Source organism: Chelonoidis abingdonii, chromosome 6 (assembly GCF_003597395.2).
Source record: "Chelonoidis abingdonii isolate Lonesome George chromosome 6, CheloAbing_2.0, whole genome shotgun sequence".
In the NCBI taxonomy this organism is placed as follows: Eukaryota; Metazoa; Chordata; order Testudines; family Testudinidae; genus Chelonoidis; species Chelonoidis abingdonii.
Genome location: NC_133774.1, coordinates 74,438,056 through 74,457,167, shown reverse-complemented (window position 1 = coordinate 74,457,167; position 19,112 = coordinate 74,438,056). Strand labels below are relative to the sequence as shown.

At 42.6% G+C, this 19,112-nt stretch overlaps 1 protein-coding gene across 2 annotated transcripts in view; it reads left to right on the top strand.

Annotated features, from left to right (window-relative positions):
• PGGT1B (protein geranylgeranyltransferase type I subunit beta) overlaps positions 1-19,112 on the top strand; it is a 74,668-nt gene that overhangs the window by 29,289 nt on the left and 26,267 nt on the right. For both annotated transcript variants that reach the window (XM_032789135.2, XM_075067163.1), the window contains exons 3-4: positions 9,580-9,647; positions 18,911-19,062. In XM_032789135.2, the coding sequence (XP_032645026.1) occupies positions 9,580-9,647; positions 18,911-19,062 (220 nt within the window). The remainder of the gene's footprint in view (positions 1-9,579; positions 9,648-18,910; positions 19,063-19,112) is intronic.

Sequence of the window (19,112 nt, the reverse complement as noted above, 5' to 3'; positions counted from 1 at the left end):
TGTTGCCCCCTACATGGGCAGATTTTGCAGACGGCACACAAGAAGCTGCTAGAAGCTGCGCACAGCACACTAGCCTAGTTGCACACAACCCTAATCTGACCTTGTGAACTGTTTTACCATTGGTCAGACTGGGCCCCTTTGCACAAGGCACTTAGGTGGTATGCACATGGCACTAACCTGACGCCTGGGTTGCTGGGCAGAAGAGCAGGAGACTCCACACGGCCCTAGCCTAACCTTTAGGTGACCAGGCAAAAAAGAGCGGGAATCTGCGCACAGCCCTCAAGGTAACACACAGTGCTAGTGTGACCTTTGGATGACCTACAATTGGCCATACAGATGCTATCTTAAGGCCCTGCAGGCCGCCATCTTAGGCCAGAGGCCGTTGGGCTCCGACAACCCCTTCTCCATATAGAGCGGGGAGGGGACACAGACAGAGAGAGCTTGAGGCAGCAGCTGCTGTCTCAACTTCCTGATCCACTTAAAAAGACAATGCACTTAAGAGTGGGTCAGCTTACTTAAAGGGGCAGTGTGCATCTCTCTCTCCCCCTCCCACTCATACAAGGTGTGTGTCTGTCTGTCTGTCTGTCTGCTATGCTGTCTCCCCTCCCTGTTGTTCGTGCTGCCTTGATGAGAGGCTGCATTAACAACATGTTAACCCTTGAGGGCTCGGCCGAGTGCTAGTTCATTATTTAGCAGCAAGGCATTCCCTGGGTAACATCCCTCTAACTTCACCACCTCAACCAAACTTCAGTTGTCATAGCTGTGAACAGTATTAAACTGTTTGTTTAAAACATATTCTGTGTATATATCTATATAATATAGTCTTTTGTCTGGTGAAAAAAATTTCCCTGGAACCTAACCCCACCCCATTTACATTAATTCATATGGGGAAATTGGATTTTCTTAACATCGTTTTGCTTAGTCACGTTTTCCAGGATCATAACTGCAACGTTAAGCGAGGAGTTATTGTATTATTATATGCATAAACTGGAAAATACCAAAAAGAAATGTTGCTGTCTATTCCAGTTTAGCAATCTTCTTGTTACTTTTAGGCCTGATCTACACTACACAATTAGGTCTATGTAAGGCAGCTTACGTCAACCTAATTATGTCAGTGTACACATTACAGCCTTGTCCCGCTAATGTCAGTGCCATACTACATCTGCATAATAACTCCTCCATGAGAGGTGTAGGGCTTATATTGGGGTGTGTCTTCACTAGCAACGTTAAAGCGCTGCCGCAGCTGTGTAGTCACAGCACCAGTGCTAGGAGAGCCCCCCCCCCCCCCAGCACTATAAAAATCCCACCTCCACAAGGAGAGTAGCTCTCAGTACTGTCTACACTGCCGCTTTATAGCACTGAAACTTGCGGTGCTTAGGGGGGTGTTTGTTTTTTTGTTTTTTGTTTGTTTTTTGTTTTTTTTGACACCCCTGAGTGATAAAGTTGCAGCTGTAAAGTGGCAGTATAGACAAAATCTTGATGTATTTAGGGCAACAGAGTACTGTTACTTACTTTGCCAGTTGGCTGTTTTGTCAATTTCATAGCTGCCATGTTGGAGCCGTGAAATTGACAAAAAAGCCAGGTAGCTAGATCCTGGCTCCCAATTCCCAGCCAGGCTGCTGCCCTGAGGCTCCCTACTCAAGAAGGAGAGAAGACCCGGGCTGCTCCTCTTCTCCCTCTCCTCCCCCCCCCCACCCACTTTCACCCCCTGGCTTCAAGCCGGGAGCCGAGAACCTGGGCAGGCTGCCGGGGCCTAGCAGGGAGCTGTGTGGAGCTGAGAGCCTTGGCTCTTAGCTCCCCGCATTGCTCCTCCTCAGTCAGTGGAAGTGTTCCTGGTGAGGACCTGCACCATTGACAGAAGGAGAGTGGTGCGGACATCAGCCACTTCAGTAATTACTGTGGTGGTTGTAAGTCAACCTAACATAGATTGACTTGTTTGTAATGTAGACATGCTCTTAGTTATAGTAGGTTAGAAATTCAAAGAAAAGTGATTTTCATGTTGATATCTTTGCCAGATTTGCTGTGTGAACCTCTTCTCCCCCCCCCCTCCCCCAAGGATTTATTGTTTGAGGAATCTGTCTACATATGATGAATAAGATTGTCATGGAAGTCTGTGTCTGCGACTTTCAGAGACCTCTGTGAAATTTTCCACTTCAGCGCCAGTGTGTGTGGGGGGAACCTGGAGCCCTTGGACTCCGTAGCAACAGGTTCTGGACACTTTTCTCCACTCCCCCCACAGCAGTGCTTGGCCTCTTTCTCCCGTTTGTGCTTCAGTCAGCCTCCCACCACCCATTATTTTTAGAGAGTCATAGGCAAATCACAGGTGTCCGTGAATTTTGTTTGCCTGTGATCTGTCTTAACTTTTTTTTACTAAAAATAACTGACACAGTTCTAACCTTTATGTATGATGCCTGAATTGTTTGATATTGTGGAATTGTTGTATCAGAGATTCCACATCCACGGAGGAAATTCTGTCATATGCTATAGCCCACTCAGCAAGTACTATCAGACCAGGGGCAATGGAAAGTCTTTAACCTTAACAGTTATGCTTTGACCCAACAGTGGGAATGGTAAGAGGGTTGCCTGAGTGGGGAAATCAGTTTGACCAAGGTTCTGTGCAGAGGGGTGGTCAAGTGGAGAGTGGAAAATCAACAGCAGAACAAAAAAAAACCAGGTATTTGGAGGGGGCGCACACATTCAAGGGATGCACAAAGCAAGACACAGGAAGGTTGGGGTAGAAGAGAGGAACAGACAGTTGGTTTAGTAGCAGTGGAGTCCAGTTTAACTGTGGGACCAGCCAAGATCAGAGAAATTTAGGTGAACTAGAGAGGGAAAGGCTCCTTATTTCTGAACAGAAACCTTAAGCTTCAGAAGAAGGGTCCTAGACATCCCTGAGGTGTCTGCTCAAGTTCAAAGAACTGTTCAGAGTGGTGAGGAAACTGAGACAGGGAGAATAAGTGTTTATTATTTTGTCTAGGGAAAATAACAGAACGCCACTAGCCATCACCTACAGCCCCCAACTAAAACCATTCCAGCACATCATCAAAGATCTACAACCTATTCTGAGAGATCATCTTTCAGATCTTGGGAGACAGACCTGTCCTCACTTACAGACAGCCCCTAACCTGAAGCAAATACTCACCAGCAACCACAGAACAAAAACACTAACCCAGGAACCTCTCCTTGCAACAAATCCTGATGCCAACTCTGTCCACATATCTATTCAAGTGACACCGTCATAGATCCTAATCACAGCCACGCCATCAGGGGCTTGTTCACCTGCACATCTACCAATGTGATATATGCCATGTGCCAGCAATGCCCCTCTGCCATGTACATTGGCCAAACTGAACAGTCTCTATATGTAAAAGAATAGATGGACATACATCTGACATCAGGAATCATAACATTCAAATACCAGTTTGAGAGCACTTCAGCCTCTCTGGCCATTCAGTAACCATCTTAAAGGTGGCTATTTTGCAACAGCAAAGCTTCAAAAACAGACTCCAATGAGAAACTGCTGAACTTGAATTTATATGCCAACTAGATACCATCAATTGAGGCTTAAATAGAGACTGGGAATGGCTGAGCCATTACACACATTGAATCTATTTCCCCATGTTAGGTATCCTCACGCCTTCTTGTCAAAAAGTCTGAAATGGACTATCTTGATTATCACTACAAAAGTTTTTTTCTCCTGCTGACAATAGCTCATCTTAATTAGCCTCTTAGAGTTGGTAGGGTAACACCCACCTTTTCATATTGTGTGTGATATATAATTATCCTCACTATGTTCCATTCTATTCATCCAATGAAGTGGGCTGTAGCCCATGAAAGCTTATGCTCAAACGTGTTAGCCTCTAAGGTGCCACAAGTACTCCTGTTCTTTTTGTGGATACAGACGAACACAGCTGCTACTCTGAAACCTGTATTTCTCATGCTGCTTAATAAAGAGTAAATAGTGTTTAGAATCCAATGCAAAACCTGCGTCTGTTTTGCTTTTATTGTCACATGCCCCCAGGGGCTAGGCAGTTGGACCATGTTGTCTCCGTTCTCAGGAGGGGATGCTAAACCAAGCCTGCACCCCAAGTGTGTGTCTAGATACCTCAAGTCAGAGGCAGTGCCTGGACTCTGTTCAGATTCAGGAGGCTTAAAGAGCACTCAGAGCCCTGTGAGATGGACTCCAAACACAACAGCCTAGGGAGCATCCAGCCAGAAGGAAAGCTCTACCAGTGCTCTGTCTATGTAACAGACATATAAATATTTTGGTCTGACTTGTTCATGCCAGAATTGCCCAGCAAAAATTTAGTTGTTTTCACTTCCTCTTTATCACTTCCTCTGTCAGCTTAAAACCTTCTATTTTTAAACTCTGGAACTGCCACTTGGAATATGACCATCTAATTGCAATATAGCTATGCAACTCTTGGAAGCATCCACATATTGGCATGAAATACAAATAAGCCTTTTACTTAGGATGACAAGATGTCTCCCTTTGGAGTTCCTTAGTCACTAGAGCGCTGTGCTCCCTTCCCACGGAGTGAGGGCATTACCTCTAAGCTGCTAGCCGGGAAATATCAAAACTCTTGACTAGTATATTGGTCTAGTTGACCAGAAGACTCACTAAAATAAATGTCCAAAAATAAGTTAGTCTAGTAGCAACTGTGGGGTGTTGGTTTTTTGTCATCTTTTAATTGAAAATTAGCTACTGGGTTCAGAATTCTGTTTCTGACATCAAACACCAAAATAGTGCAGGAAAGGAATCTGTGAACTGCATTCCCTGACAGGTAAAAGTACTGAAAGGAAGTTAAAAATTGGCATCTCTAAAAATTTATTTTTAAAACCACATCTTTGTTGTAGCTGTCACAGTTTTCTCGCTAAGTGCATCACTGACCCCTCCAGGGCTCTTTAAGTGCAGCTCCATTCAGGTCTCTGACATCCAGCTGTCTCAAGGTGGAATCTCTCCATCTTCCCACTCTCAGACTGGGACCTAGGCTGTGAGTTAATCACAGAAGTGTAGGATTGGGAGGGACCTCGAGAGGTCATCTAGTAATGGTCATTACTTGCCCCTGTGGAAGCAAAGATCAGTAATATCCAGTGACCAGAGAGCCTTCTTAAAGCAAAGTATTTATTTAGAATCTCAGAAGGAAATGGTTTTTAAAACAATAAACAGATTGTAGGTATGTCTAGCTAGCTTCTTCAAGGCTTATCCCCTGGAATTTTGGGAAGGGTTCAACTGCTTCTGACATTCACACAGGACCTTTCTCTTACATCTTGATTGTTTTGTTCCTGGAAAAAACAGTTCACAATGCATCCCCTTCTCTCCAGAAAGTCCTTTTAACTCTTTAGCATCTCTTTGATCTCTAGGCTCCCAACTTTGGCAAAACAGCTGTGTAACTTTGGGCTGGGGGTAGGCCATTGCCCTGTAATTGCTCCTCCAAGTGTGCATTTGGAGGGAGCTGTTGCATTGCATTCCTGTTCGTCTTTGCAAGTCACCTATTAAGTTAAATCTGCATATTCTTTTGGGAAAGTCTAATAATGCAATACACAGTAACGTCACCTCACTGACCAGGCCACGTGCAATATTTATAAAATTACATGTTAGTATTTTTAGATGATTGCATTGTCACTCCATGTTTGCCACAGTAGTGCATACAGAAGAAAAGGTAGATGCTGGGGTTGGATCATCTCCTTTAACTATTGGAACTTGTATTCAGTTTAACTGCAAAACAGCCCTAGTCACAGCACGTTCATAGATGCAACAAGCAACATTACTATATTTCTTTCTAAACTATAAAGGAAGAAAAGTGCCTCATAATCGTAAACCTAAGACTGTTCAATGAGCAGGATTTTGAAATGTATTTGTAACTTAAGTCTAAACGTTTGTTACTGTTTTAGTTTCTTTTTTTCCTTAAATTGGCCAACCAGTGATTCTGGTTGCGTCTCAGTCAGACCGCTGATCCTGTTTAATTTTAGAAAAAATGACATGGAACCCTCAGAGTACGAAGTTATGCTGTACATAAATTTACTCAGTTTCTTTACATAAAATTACTCTACGCAAATCTCGTAAAGTTTGAGAAGGTTTTTGATAGCATTCACAGGAGCAACCTATGGCTCATTCTATGGGCATATGGAATCCCTCTCCCTATAATCAAGGAGCTTTTATTTCAACTTTACATGCAGTGTTGATCACAGTGAGCTCAGTTTTAAAGTCAAAACAGAAATACATCAGCGGTGTCATGTCTGCAATCCTCTTCAACATTGCCATCAACTGAGTAATGCAGCATGCATCAGAAGACATGCCAAGAAGCTAGAGCCATTCTTAGGCATACCCAGCATACGGGGTTGCATAGGACACCTGATAATTTGGGGCACCCCTGGACCTTAGTGTCCGCCCTCCTGCCTCTTTCTATCCCGGTTGTGACCCTTCCTGCAGGCTTCCAGAGCTAGCTGCTGAAGTCTGGTGACTGTTACTCTGGAGGAGCTCTAGTATAAAATCCTTTGTTCTGCCTACAATCTTTGGAAACATGTTTTTTAAAGTTGGTGAAACTTCATAATGTCTATTGTTATGGAGATAACACAAAGTAAACTAGTGTTCCCTTTTTTCTAAAAGCAATATACCTTGTTATGAACACACTAAACCTCTGACTGAATGATTTTAAAATGTCTTTCAGTGAGTTAAATATGTAATAATCTGGAATGATTTTATTAAGGTTTAAGAGTACATTTAAAATATAAATTCAGCTTAGAAATACAGATTAAGAAAATGTAAAACAAAGAGCTGTATGTATTCCATAATATGTAATGTTTTATTCAGCAGGATAGCTGACTTCCCCTAACTACAAAGTTTTTGTAAATACATGCTGAAGTTGTCAGATTTATCAAAAAAACTGACTTTTTATTTCCAAGTTTAGTTCTTTTAATTAGGTACCTTCTTCATGTCCATTCTTCACCTTCTGGCATGCAGTGGAAAACATTCTCCATTTTCTTTAGAAAGAAATTGCAGAAGAGTGGGGTGGTTTTTTTTTGTTTTGTTTTTGTTTTTTTTTCTTCAAATGTAATTTGCTTCATCTGGGTTCAGGGATTTTGCTGGAAGGGGGCGATCAGGGAGAGAAGGGAGACAGTGGGGAGAGAGCAAGGCCTGGGCAGAGCAGGGATGGAGTATGGGCAGGGCCTCAGGCGGGCTGAGGAGCTTCCCCAAGTGGCAGCTTCACCCCACTGCCCATGACAGCAGGTAAGAGCAGGTCAGCTCCCACACCCCCAGTGCGCACTGCAGTCTCCTTGTTCAGGGGCGTATTCACAGAGCTGAATGCATCGGTGCCGTGCTTTCTGCGTGAGGGAGAGGGTACCGGACTCTCTGCCACCATGAGGCGGGCAGGGTGGTTCACTATCCTTTGCTGCCTCGTCCCTCCCTCGCCACTCCACCCCTGGGCTGCCACCAGGCATAGGAGCACCAGTTTAATAATACTGCATAGGGCCCCATAAATCCTAAAGACGACCCTGCAAGAGGCATTAAATGGATACCCTTCTCATCCCTTGAAGATCTGGACTTCGCAGATGATCTCGCTCTCCTATCACATATCCAACACCATATACAAGAAAAAACAACTCAATTCAACGTATTCAGTCAGCAAATTGGACTGAAAATCAAGTGCAGTAAGACAGGTATCATGACCTTTAATAATGCCTCACCATCACTAGTACGGCTAGAGGATTGTTCTCACCAGTGTAGAAACATTCACGTACTTGGGCAGCACCAACAGCCAGCACAGTGGAACAAGCCAGGACATCCGGAACAAAATCAATAAAGCCAGGAACACCTTCAGGAGCTTAAATACAGTCTGGAAATCATGAAAATACAAAACCAAACTCAAGATTTATCAGAGCTACCTACTTTCAACATTACTTTTATAGTGCAGAATGCTGGAGAATCAGAAGGTGTGACAAGTCCAAACTGACTTCATTCCATACAACTTGCCTCAAACAAATCCTCTGTATTTTTTGGCCCAGAACAATCTCAAACCAAAATCTATTGACACAGTGCAGCCAAAAGGATCTGAGCACCATCGTTACCAGGAGGTGTTGGAGATGGATTGGTCATGTGCTTTGTATGGAAACTGATTCCATCACCCGAGTAGCAGTAAGATGGACACCTGAAGACGAGCAAAAATGAGGCTGCATGCAAACAACATGGCGAAGAGCTGTGGAAGCCGAGCTGAAAAACCTGTGGCACAGCTGGTGAACCATTGTCAGAAACAGTTAGGAGTGGAGGAGTTTTGTCACTGCTTTAAATGCCAGAGGCATAATGGGAACATGATGATGAATTTCTGTAGCCACATGATCTATGTCATTAACCATGTCCTCATTCTCTTCCCTCATTGTTTCATACTTGGTGCCTGGTCTAAAATTGAATTGTGGAACTCTTTTTGGGCTGGGGAGACTCTTGCTGCTTGCTTATACAGGGGCCCAGCACAATGGGCCCTTCACTGCAGTGCTGAGAAACTAGATCTAGGGACCTTTTGTTAGAGAAACGTGCATCAGTGTAGTTACTGGTAAGTTTTTCTAGTGTAGACAGGACACACAGATATAAAATGGGGCCTTAAGTGGTAAATCACACCAGTGTAAGATGCCTCTGTATCTGTGCACAGTTAATCTGTATTCGATTCTTATGGCTTGCTGTGTGACTACATTGTCTAGTTAGTTTCTCTAATCCAGACAGGGGCTAGGACTTTTAGATCAGAGCTAAGGGTGTAAAAGCAAAATTAAGGGGGCTTATGAGCACCTAGTTGAATGGAATTAGAACACTAACTAGCCTTTCATCTCTGGAAGCCCTTGAGTCAAGCCAGCTATGTTAATATAGCTCAGAGGCATATTTGAGCTGTGTAGAGGACCTGTGCTGTGCTTGACTTTTTTTGATGGTGTGTGGTATGCATTTGTATGTCTTAATTACTCAGATATCCTGAAGATCAACACAATATAAAACCTGTGAATAAGAGTTTCAGATTTAAGTGATTGCTAAGTAAGTAATTTTCTCTCTTAAAAGCTTCTCATGTTTTATAGATTTTTGGAGGGGAGAGATAAGCAATGCTGTTATCTTGTGACCTTTCAGGCTATTAATTTTTAGATCATATCCTGTATAGGCTCATTACGTTAAACTATCTACCATCATTATTAAATGGCTAAAAAATCAGTGCTCACTTAAAACCATAGTAGTTGACTCTGCTTTGCAGCTGATCTTAAACAGTATTCGTGGATGGAAATCTAGAGGAAAACAACCGTTTATACTATGTTTTTCCAACTAGGCAATTTCCTCTTTCAAAACAGTGGAGGAAATTTCAACTAGCACAAAATATATTTCAGTCAGGTGAAGCATCTTTTGGTCCTTGTCACTAAGATCATTCTGAAAGAACTTTCTGTTCCCTGAAAAAATACGCTGAGATTGCCAATGTACTGAAAAGATAAAAGGAAGCTATGGTAATGTTTTGAATTATGTTGAATTAACATGTATGGATCCTTTCCAAAGAGGAGTAATTTTAAATGGCTGTTTCAACGGAGTAAATGAGGTTTTTTTTCCCCTCCTAGGATCAAATTTAAATCGCTGTGGCTTCCGAGGATCTTCATATTTGGGGATGCCATTCAATCCATCCAAGGTTAGTTGGGGTGGGGGATGTGTGTTGGGGGGGGGGGTGAGAGAGAGGATCCCTGTAATAACTAGTAAATGATAACCATGAAGTGACTATAGAACCAAGAACTTTTTAAAGAAATGAATATTTAATTGTTTGCATTTGCATAGTTTTAAAAAAAAATCCCCACTACACCCCCATACAGTACTATTTCTCTGTTTACAAGTGGGCATGGCGAAATGGGTATATAGGTTGTAGATTGCCCAAACTACACAACAAATTGTCAGTGCTTGGTTTAGAAAATGAGTTCTAATTGCAATCCACTGGACCTTACTGGGTAAAAGCCTTCTCTGGTCCAAGAACTGCATGTGGCCTGTGTCCAGAAAAAGCAGAATTCCACATGGCAAAAGAGATACTCAGTGTTTTCAACATTTATCTTTCTGTGTTCAACCTGAGGACACCTGAATCTTTCTCAAATATGGGTGAGACCCTACTCACATCTGTTGTGGGGGGGGGGGGGGGGGCCATGAATGGGATTGAGGATCAAGGGGATGGGAAATGTGAGGTATAGCAGATCCATTGCTTTTAATGATGGGGAAACTGGAAGTGAACAGAGGCTGCTGAAGACGATGGAGGATTTGGTAGGCTTCGAAGATACGAATAGAGTGGTAAGCTGAACAGGGAGAGGCTGCAGAAGGCATGGGATCTGTGCAGCATCTGGGAGGATGGTGAAAACAGGTCAGTTGCTGCTAATATGTGGGAAAGGGAATGTAGTTTCAGGCAGGAGACAGATTCCAGCCAAGTGTCTGGATAGGGAGAGAAGAGTGGAAATAGGATCAGAGGATTTTATGGAGGTTTGAAACTGGGAGGAGGGAGTGGGCATCTATGCATAGGAGTTGATTGACACTGGAGCAACAATTTACCTGCTCCTTTTGCATAGCAAATCAGCCAAGGCAGCAGAGCAGTTTCCTGCGTGGGCGCACAGAGTGGCACCCCCTTTTTTGTAATTTACATCCCCAGTTTCCCTTCTACATTCAGCAAGGCTAAAGAATTGTGAAGGGGAGTTAATGCATCTCTGTGTTATACCAATTATATTAAACCAGTAAAAACCAGCAGGATCTTATTAAAGGGGACAAGACATTTGTCACACTTATTGTAAATACCATAATAAAACAAAAGATAACAGTAAACAACGTTGTTTGGCTACTTATTCCTATTACTACTTATTTTTTATACTCTTTTGCACAATCATTCATACAAGTTCTGTATAGATGTTATAGTTACCAGCCTAAACGTTGCTTGTGACAGAATACTGGCCAGGTATCCTGTACACAAGAGTGGAGCCGAGTCCGGGTCAGGTGCACACCTGATGCTCCTGGAGGGTGGTTGCAGAACCAGAGACTCAAAGACTTATTCTTCAGAGTCCAGTTTTATAGGAATTTATCCCTATGTTAGTCCATGAGAGTTGCTTCATTCTGCTGCTGTTAAATCAATCAACAGGTGGCTGGCTCCATGTTGTCAGATGTTTGTTTTTCCTTCCTTTGAGGTGATGGGGTGGATTCCAGTTTGCCCTCCGGGGGTCATCTGGTTGATCCCACTTGACACCTTCTTCAGCCGTCACTGAATTCTTCAGGCTGGTAACTCCCTAACCATTCATTCATTATTTAAACTAGGCACTCATTCACATACATTCTCTATTTTAACCCCATCTATTTCACTGTCTCTTTACCTTTCAGGGTGTTACCAATTTATGTGAGACTCCTTGTCTTTTATCATTCAAAAATAAAGTGAGGGTATGGCTACACTTGGAATTTCAAAGCGCTGCCGCGGCAGCGCTGTGAAGTGTGAGTGTGGTCGGAGCAGCAGCGCTGGGAGAGAGCTCTCCCAGCGCTGCATGTAAACCACATCCTTTACGGGGGTAGTGTGCAGCGCTGGGAGCCGCGCTCCCAACGCTGCCGCCCTGATTACACTGACGCTTTACAGCGCTGTATCTTGCAGCGCTCAGGGGAGTGTTTTTTCACACCTCTGAGCGCGAAAGTTGCAGCGCTGTAAAGTGTGAGTGTAGCCATACCCTGAGATGAAAACTTACAGAGGGTGGGAGTCTCTATCTATGTACTGTTAACAGCTACTGTTTTGGCCTACCGCGGTGATTACAAAGTAGTAATTACACAGTTTTGCCTGAGGCACAAAGTCAATTGACGGCTCAGTGTGCTGAGTCAATTAACCAATTAACAGCTTACAGCAGCCTTTACAAAGTAAAGTAGTGACTACAAAGTGTCACTTAGAGAACGGGCACTTAGAGTCAATTAACGTTTAACAAGTTTTATACAAAGTGTTTCTTTGAGCAGGCTTCACCCAGACACAGCTGATGGCTTGCAAGTTAGAGATTAAATCTCGGGAATCACATTTATTTCTAATATAAACCTTTAGTTATAAAGTATCAATTAACAATAAATCATTTCTAACAATAAATCATTTTTCATATAAACCATGTCTAATATAAACCTTCTTTAATATCCCTACATCTGCACTAGGCACTGCATTCACAGTGTAATCTTCGTTTCTTGGTTTGCTGTGGATCCTGCCCCCTTTTTATACCATAGCTTATGTCTGCATCATTTTACTCTAACATTGCAATAATCAGATGAATTTGTCACCTGTTATGATTGGCATTAGCCTCAGTCATATTCCACTACATACTGAACTGTTTCACGGCCTCATGGGGAAAAGATTAGTCTCTGTAACGCTCTTATAGAAATAAATGTAGTCGAGGGTCTGTAATTTTTAAGAGTTCTGGTTAAAATCTTATTAACCTTTAAATATGTAAATAACAATCCAAAACCTGAATAAGGTTGTAAACACATCTTTGGTCTGATACTGTAAGCCAGTCCTCTTCTTCTTCAAATCACCATATAATCAGAACTTGATGGCTATCCCACAGCACTAGTGCAACATTGAGTGAGTGGACTTGTCCACCATATGGGTGGCTACTAAATGACTGTATCATTCATAATATTGAAATAAAACTTTAAACAATTTAATGCAGTACATTAAATCAGGCCATGAATCATTGAGCGACTCATTTATGCCCAAATCCTCTCTCCTGCACAAAGCTTGAGGAACTGGGCTTAGCAACAAGGTGTTTGGCTGAGGTCTTTGTAGAGCATCTTGAAGATGAAGAGTGTGGTAAAGTGCTAAATATTGCTACAGGGTGTCAGCATTTCACTGGTGCTTTTTCATTTTGATGTCTGTTCAAACAGTACACAATTTAAGACGTGCATTTTCTCTTGTCAGGAAATTTGTTGCTGCTCAAAACACTGTCCTGTGCTCCATAATTTAGCTTGTAGAAAGAGGCCAGGGGCTAATCTGTGAAAGTCAGTTAATGTACATTCTTGTGTTTAAAAACTATTCCTATATCAGCACTTTTTTAATATATCCATGCATCAGTGCATTCTCTGCTGCCTTTGGTGAAAAGGAATTGGATCTGCCTTTGATATAAAAAACCTTAAAATATTGCCAATGCGACCTTCTTTCCTTTTCAGATAAATTAAAGCGATTTAATGAAAGAAACTCTGGAACCCTTGCCTTGATAAAGCTGGCTTTAAATGATATAGAAATATAGGGTTGGAAGGGGCCCTCAAGAGGTTGTCTAGTACCGTTCTGCTGTGCTGAGGCAGGACTGGGCTCACAAAGTGGCAGCTTCGGGATCTGGCAGGGCTCCTTCCTCACCTCTAACACAGGGGCAATGGTAGCTCCTGTGTCACATCAAACTAGACTGAAGCTTCTATTCTGGATGTTGTGACCTCGCTCGTTGGGTTGCGGTGTGGCTCAAGTTTGGCCCCCTTCCCTGTGGTGATGACTGAGAGGCAGCTGGGTCAAACCTGAATGGTGCTGTGATCCAATGGACCTGGCTGCAATGCCCAGAGAGGGGATCTGGGACAGGAACTGCTGCTGCAGTGTCAGTTGTGGACACAAAAAAGTCACCAGACAAATGGGAGAATTACACTGACTTTTTCAGTGTTGTATATAATTACACTGCTCTACAGCCAAAATGCTTCTGAAATAAATGTAGTCAAACTTTACTAATTCTGGGTCACTGAGAACGAAAATGATGCTTAATTGTTGATTGGCTCTAGTCTAGCTGTTGGGCTCCAGACTACAGCAGTGGAATCTCCTGGCAGGTGATGTTAGGGTTTCCATGTTCCGTGACCATCAAAAGGATCTTGTCCCATTCTTCTTCATGGAAGGTGATCTTGTACCCTGCAACAACATCAATGGTGTGATGGCAGCCCTCAATATCGTTCACGATCAGATGAGTGGAGACGTGCACTGATGTCATCGAAGATACGGAGTTTAAAGCTGTTTTGCTGGCATAATGGCAACTTTTTGCATCATTCCCAGTTTGTCATGCAGATCCAATGAAGGAAACCTATGACAACATGAAACAACTTTGAGGTGCATAAACTATGGACCAACATCAGTGCAAGCTTTGTGGCGAATTTGAAGGTTGTTGCTCTCTTGCTTGGTCTGCAGCTGGATACACAAAGTACTGCTGTTTCTCTGCAATGGGGATAGTCGTGCAAAGAAATTCCCACTCTATATCAAGAAAGACTTGGCCCTCCGACAGTCTATTGGAGCCTGGGAGGGAAAAGTGTTCAGCATCCACCACTTGTTGAATCAGGAAAAGATTTTTTGGGATAAACCAACCTTACGCATGTCAAGCTGAGTCTGATGAAGAACCTTTGTCAAGGCCATTGACAAAAAAAGCAGCTTTCAGATACCTCCATGAAAATTTCACAAGGTTAAGTGAAGCCTAAGATAAAGGAAGGTATCTTGTTGGTCTCAGATTCGTGAACTTCTTCGAGATGAATGCATTTGACCAATCACTGCGTGGCAAGGAAAAGACGCCGGACGAAAGCTTCCAGTTAGTGGCAATAATTTTCTCAAGAAACAACAGGCAGACGAACTACAGTTTTGGTTGTTGGTGGAAAGACCCTCCTCAAAGGCATAACAAAAGCCTGGTTGCAACATGTCACTAAAGATACATTTTTGCAGCTCTCATCTAGACTTTTTTTCCACCGAACTGCGAGCAGCGATGATTCGGCATGGCAAACCGCAATTTACCAGGACATTGCAACAATGGAGAAACGCTATCAGGGCAAATGGAGCCCATCAATGCTATGCAGGACTATTGCTGGACAGTGAACAGAAGATGCTCCATTATTGAATACAAGGCCACGTCTATACGACGTGCTGTATCGGCGCGCGTTACAAATATGAATTGCTCCGGGGATCGATATATCGGCGTCTAGATTGAGACGCGAATATACTCGATCGCTTTGAGCGTGCTTACATCCGATTCCGAACTCCACCAAAACCAACCGGAGTCCGGAATCGAATGGCGAGCCGTGCACATCAATCCAGCCGCGGTGAAGACTGGTGAGTAGATCGATTTTTTTAGAATAATCAAATTTCAGCTACGCTATCTTCGAGCCTGAAATTGCGTATCTAAAATTCGATTCACACATGCGTCGTGTTAGACCTGGCCCAAGAGACAAGCCAAGAAGCACCGAGTAGACACTGAATAGGACTAAACTATGTACATAATAGTTTTTTGCCTTTTTGTTTCATAATAAATTTTATTTATATAACCCTTTTGCTGATTTTTAAAGTGTTACATAAGCAGGACAGGTGAAATATTATCATGTAAAGCAACCATAAACACATGAAAAGACCTAGGTTTACAATTTGATTAAAACTCTATCTATACAATATACATAGACATAAAATGTAAAAACTTAAATATCTTAGAAACAGTAGCCAATCAGTTGTTTTTAATTGTCATATTTGAATTCAGCACATCAAAATACATAATAAATACCACATTTTTATCTCTGAAGCAGACGACTTCCCAAAAATTGTAGACCAGTGTTAATGCTGGCATCTTTCCTCTTCTTCCTGGACTTGCAAAGTAAAACAATTTAAGCATTTTGGCTATTTCTGTTTATATAATCCCATTGCATTAAAAGCTTTGGAAATTCAGTTTATCTTTCAGTTTAGATGATTGACCTACTTGCATGTTATATAAGCAATTGTTGTGAAGTATCATGGAACTTTTCCAAACTGTTTCCACCTGTTAATGGCTTACTTTAATCTATTTCTACAAGTTAGATTGTAAAACACTTGGAAAGAAATCTGGTTACCCTCCTAGTTACAAGGGACGCTATGAGGGCAATGTTAGCGCCAAATGTAGGTTTTGTGGAAAAAAGACTTTAACAGTCATTTATAAACTGAATATTTATTTTGATGGAGCTTGATTCTGTGGTCCTAGAGATCAGGAATTTTGTGATAACTCCCCTGGGTGCATATATTTGGGGTCAGAATTCTACATTTTATTTTTTTTTTAATTTTAGAAGAGCATCATGGGCAGTGGGCAACTGAGAATAAAAGTAATTGAGGGAAAGGTCTGTTTGACGTAAGGATGTAGTGTTGCAACCTTCAGAGTTGAAGTGACTAGAATCCTTGAAACCATGTTCTAATCCCAGCAGGGAGAACTCCCTCTCCAAGTTAAAGTACTATGCTGTTTGCTGATTGGTGGGAGTGTCAGAAGAGATGGCAAAAACATCCTGCCTTCTCTGCCTGGGCTTTGGACCTCTCTTCCTTTACCAGTCATCTGAGCCATGGTAGGAAGAGCAACATGGTCCTAGGTGTGGAGTTAATGCCAGGACTGGAGACTTTTCCCCTCCGCAGACACTCTCTGGGAGTAGCTGCGGCAGAAGGACAATGAGTGAGGCCCGCTACGACTTCCCGTTCTGCACTTCTGTTCTACCTCAGTGGCGGGATAACCTGGAAGTTGCCAGTATGACTGAAAGTAGGTTTGCTGGGCTGCAGCCAGAGAAGGAAGCCCTGGGATGTGCTTGCTCTTGCTGCAGCCCCCCAAACTTGCCTACGGGGCTGCTATCAGGGAAGGAAGTGCTGGAATTTGTTGAGCCTGGGTCCCGCATGCCAGCTCAGGAAGCAACCCAGAGAGCACAAAGAGAGACATTGTGCAGCTCCATGGGTCCCTAGAGCCTCCACTCCATGTAGAAAGCCCCAGCATCTGGGCTGCAGCCCTGCTACTGCCCTACCTGCTGCCTCCTCTCAGAGCCCACAGCACTGGGATTCCAGTGGGGGAGGGGTGGGTGGTGTCTCCCATTGGGCAAAGAGGCAGGTGCCACAGCCTGTTACCTCCTATATGGACTCTGGGTCCTTGATCACAAGCAGGTTTGCTGCAGCCAGGGAAGGAAGGAAGCACTGGGACAATGCCAAGTCTGTGCCCCCAGCACCACGGTAGGACAGAGCACAGGAAGAGCTACTGTGCAGCCCCAGCACTTCTTTCCTTGATTGCAGCCCCGCAGTCCTGCTTACAGCCAGGGCCTTTCTTCCCCCTTCCCTCCCCCCCCAGCCGTCCCCCAGAGTTGTTGTTAAATGGCATGCCTCTTGGCAAAGTTCAAAGCCCTTAAATATTAAAGTCAATGCGGTAGCATCGATTCACAGTAAAATGTTGGTATAAAGCAAAAGTTGTTGATAGTAGGGTTGCTATTAAGCAGCATCCACTGTAGCTTGTCAAATGCTTGGGGGATCCATCAAATGAAATGTATCATAATAATAATGAAAATACCTAGCTCCTACATAGTGCTTTGTCAGTAGATCTCACAGCACTTTAGTTATAAAGTTAGACCATTATCTCCATTTTACAGACAGAGGAACAATTCATGAACTTAACTAATTCTGTTTTGAACCAAGTTAAACTTTAGGCCTTCACATCATCCCCTGGCAATGAGTTCCACAGGTTGACTATGCGTTATGTGAAGTACATATTTACATTTGTTTTAAACCTGCGGCCTAATCAGGTGACCCTTATTTCTTTTAAGTGAAAGGATAAATAACACTTCAATGTTCACTTTTCCCATACCACTCAATTTTATAGCCCTGTACCATACCCAACCCCACCCACCCTCCCACCTAGACATGGCTTTTCTAAGATAAACAGTTCGTCTTTTTAATCTCTCCTTGTATGGAAACTGTTCCATATCCCTAATAATTTTTGTTGCCTTCTTTGTACTTTTTCCAATCCTAATACCTTTTTTCAGATGGTGTGACCAGACCCGCATGCTGTATTCAAGACATGGGCATACCATTGATTAATGTAGTGGCATTTTGATATTTTCTGTCTTCTTATCTAACAGTTTCCTAGCGGTTACTAACATTGCTAGCTTTTTTGACTGACACTGTATACTGGGTGGATGTTTTCAGAGAACTATCTACAGTGACTCCAAGATCTCTTTCTTGAGTGGTAACACCTAATTTAGTCACCATTTTGTGTGTATAGTTGAGATTGTTTTCCAGTTTGTTTTACTTCGCATTTACAAATTGAATTTCATCTGCCATTTGGTTACCCAATTTAGTGAAATCCCTTTGTAACTCTCTTCACAGTCAGCTTTGGACTTAACAATCTTGAGTAATTTTTTGTATTATGTGCAAACTTTGCTATCTCACCCACTTTTCCAGGTCATTTATGAATATATTGAATGGTATAGATCCTTGGGGCACACCACTAATTACCTCTCTTTTGTGAAAACTGACCATTTCTTCCTACCCTTTTGTTTCCTGTCTTTTAACCAGTTACTGATCCATGAGAGGACCTTCCCTCTTATCCCATGACTGCTGAGTTTGCTTAAATGCCTTAGGTGAGGGACCTTGTCAAAGGCTTTCTGAAAGTCCAATTCACTACACTGACTGCATCCCTCTTGCCCACATGTTTGTTCATCCCCTCAAAAAATTCTAATAGACTGGTGAGGAATGCTACAAAAGCCATGCTGACTATTCCTCCAACATACCGTGTTTGTCTGTGTCTGATGATTTCTGTAGTTTTCAACCAGTTGCCTGGTACCAGTTGGGGGTACCAGTCTGTAATTTCCAAGAGTGTCTCTACAGCCTTTTTAAACATGGGTGTTACATTAGCAATACTCCCTTCATCTGATACTGTGGCTGATTTAAGCAATAAGTTTCATACCACAGTTGATAGTTCTGCAATTTCATATTTACGTTTCTTTTAAGTATTTGTAAGCTTCTTGCTCCTCCGCAAAGGTGTTCAATGGAGCTATGCAATTATATAGTTGCGTTCAGGCATGTCTAGTCACATAAATTCCACTTCTGCAAAATGAATGACGAAATTAACATTACCTTTAAAATGTTGTCAGCACTTTGAATACTCAAAATAAGTTAAACATATTTTCTTTTAATTTTAGGGTCCTGGTATATCTCATCCCTATGACAGTGGGCACATAGCAATGACATACACTGGACTATCATGCTTGGTTATTCTTGGAGATGACTTGAGTCGAGTAAATAAAGATGCCTGCTTGGCAGGACTGAGAGCTCTCCAACTGGAAGATGGAAGGTACAGGACATTGTTTGTTTGTTACAGGAGACACTGGAAATTTTTGAGGA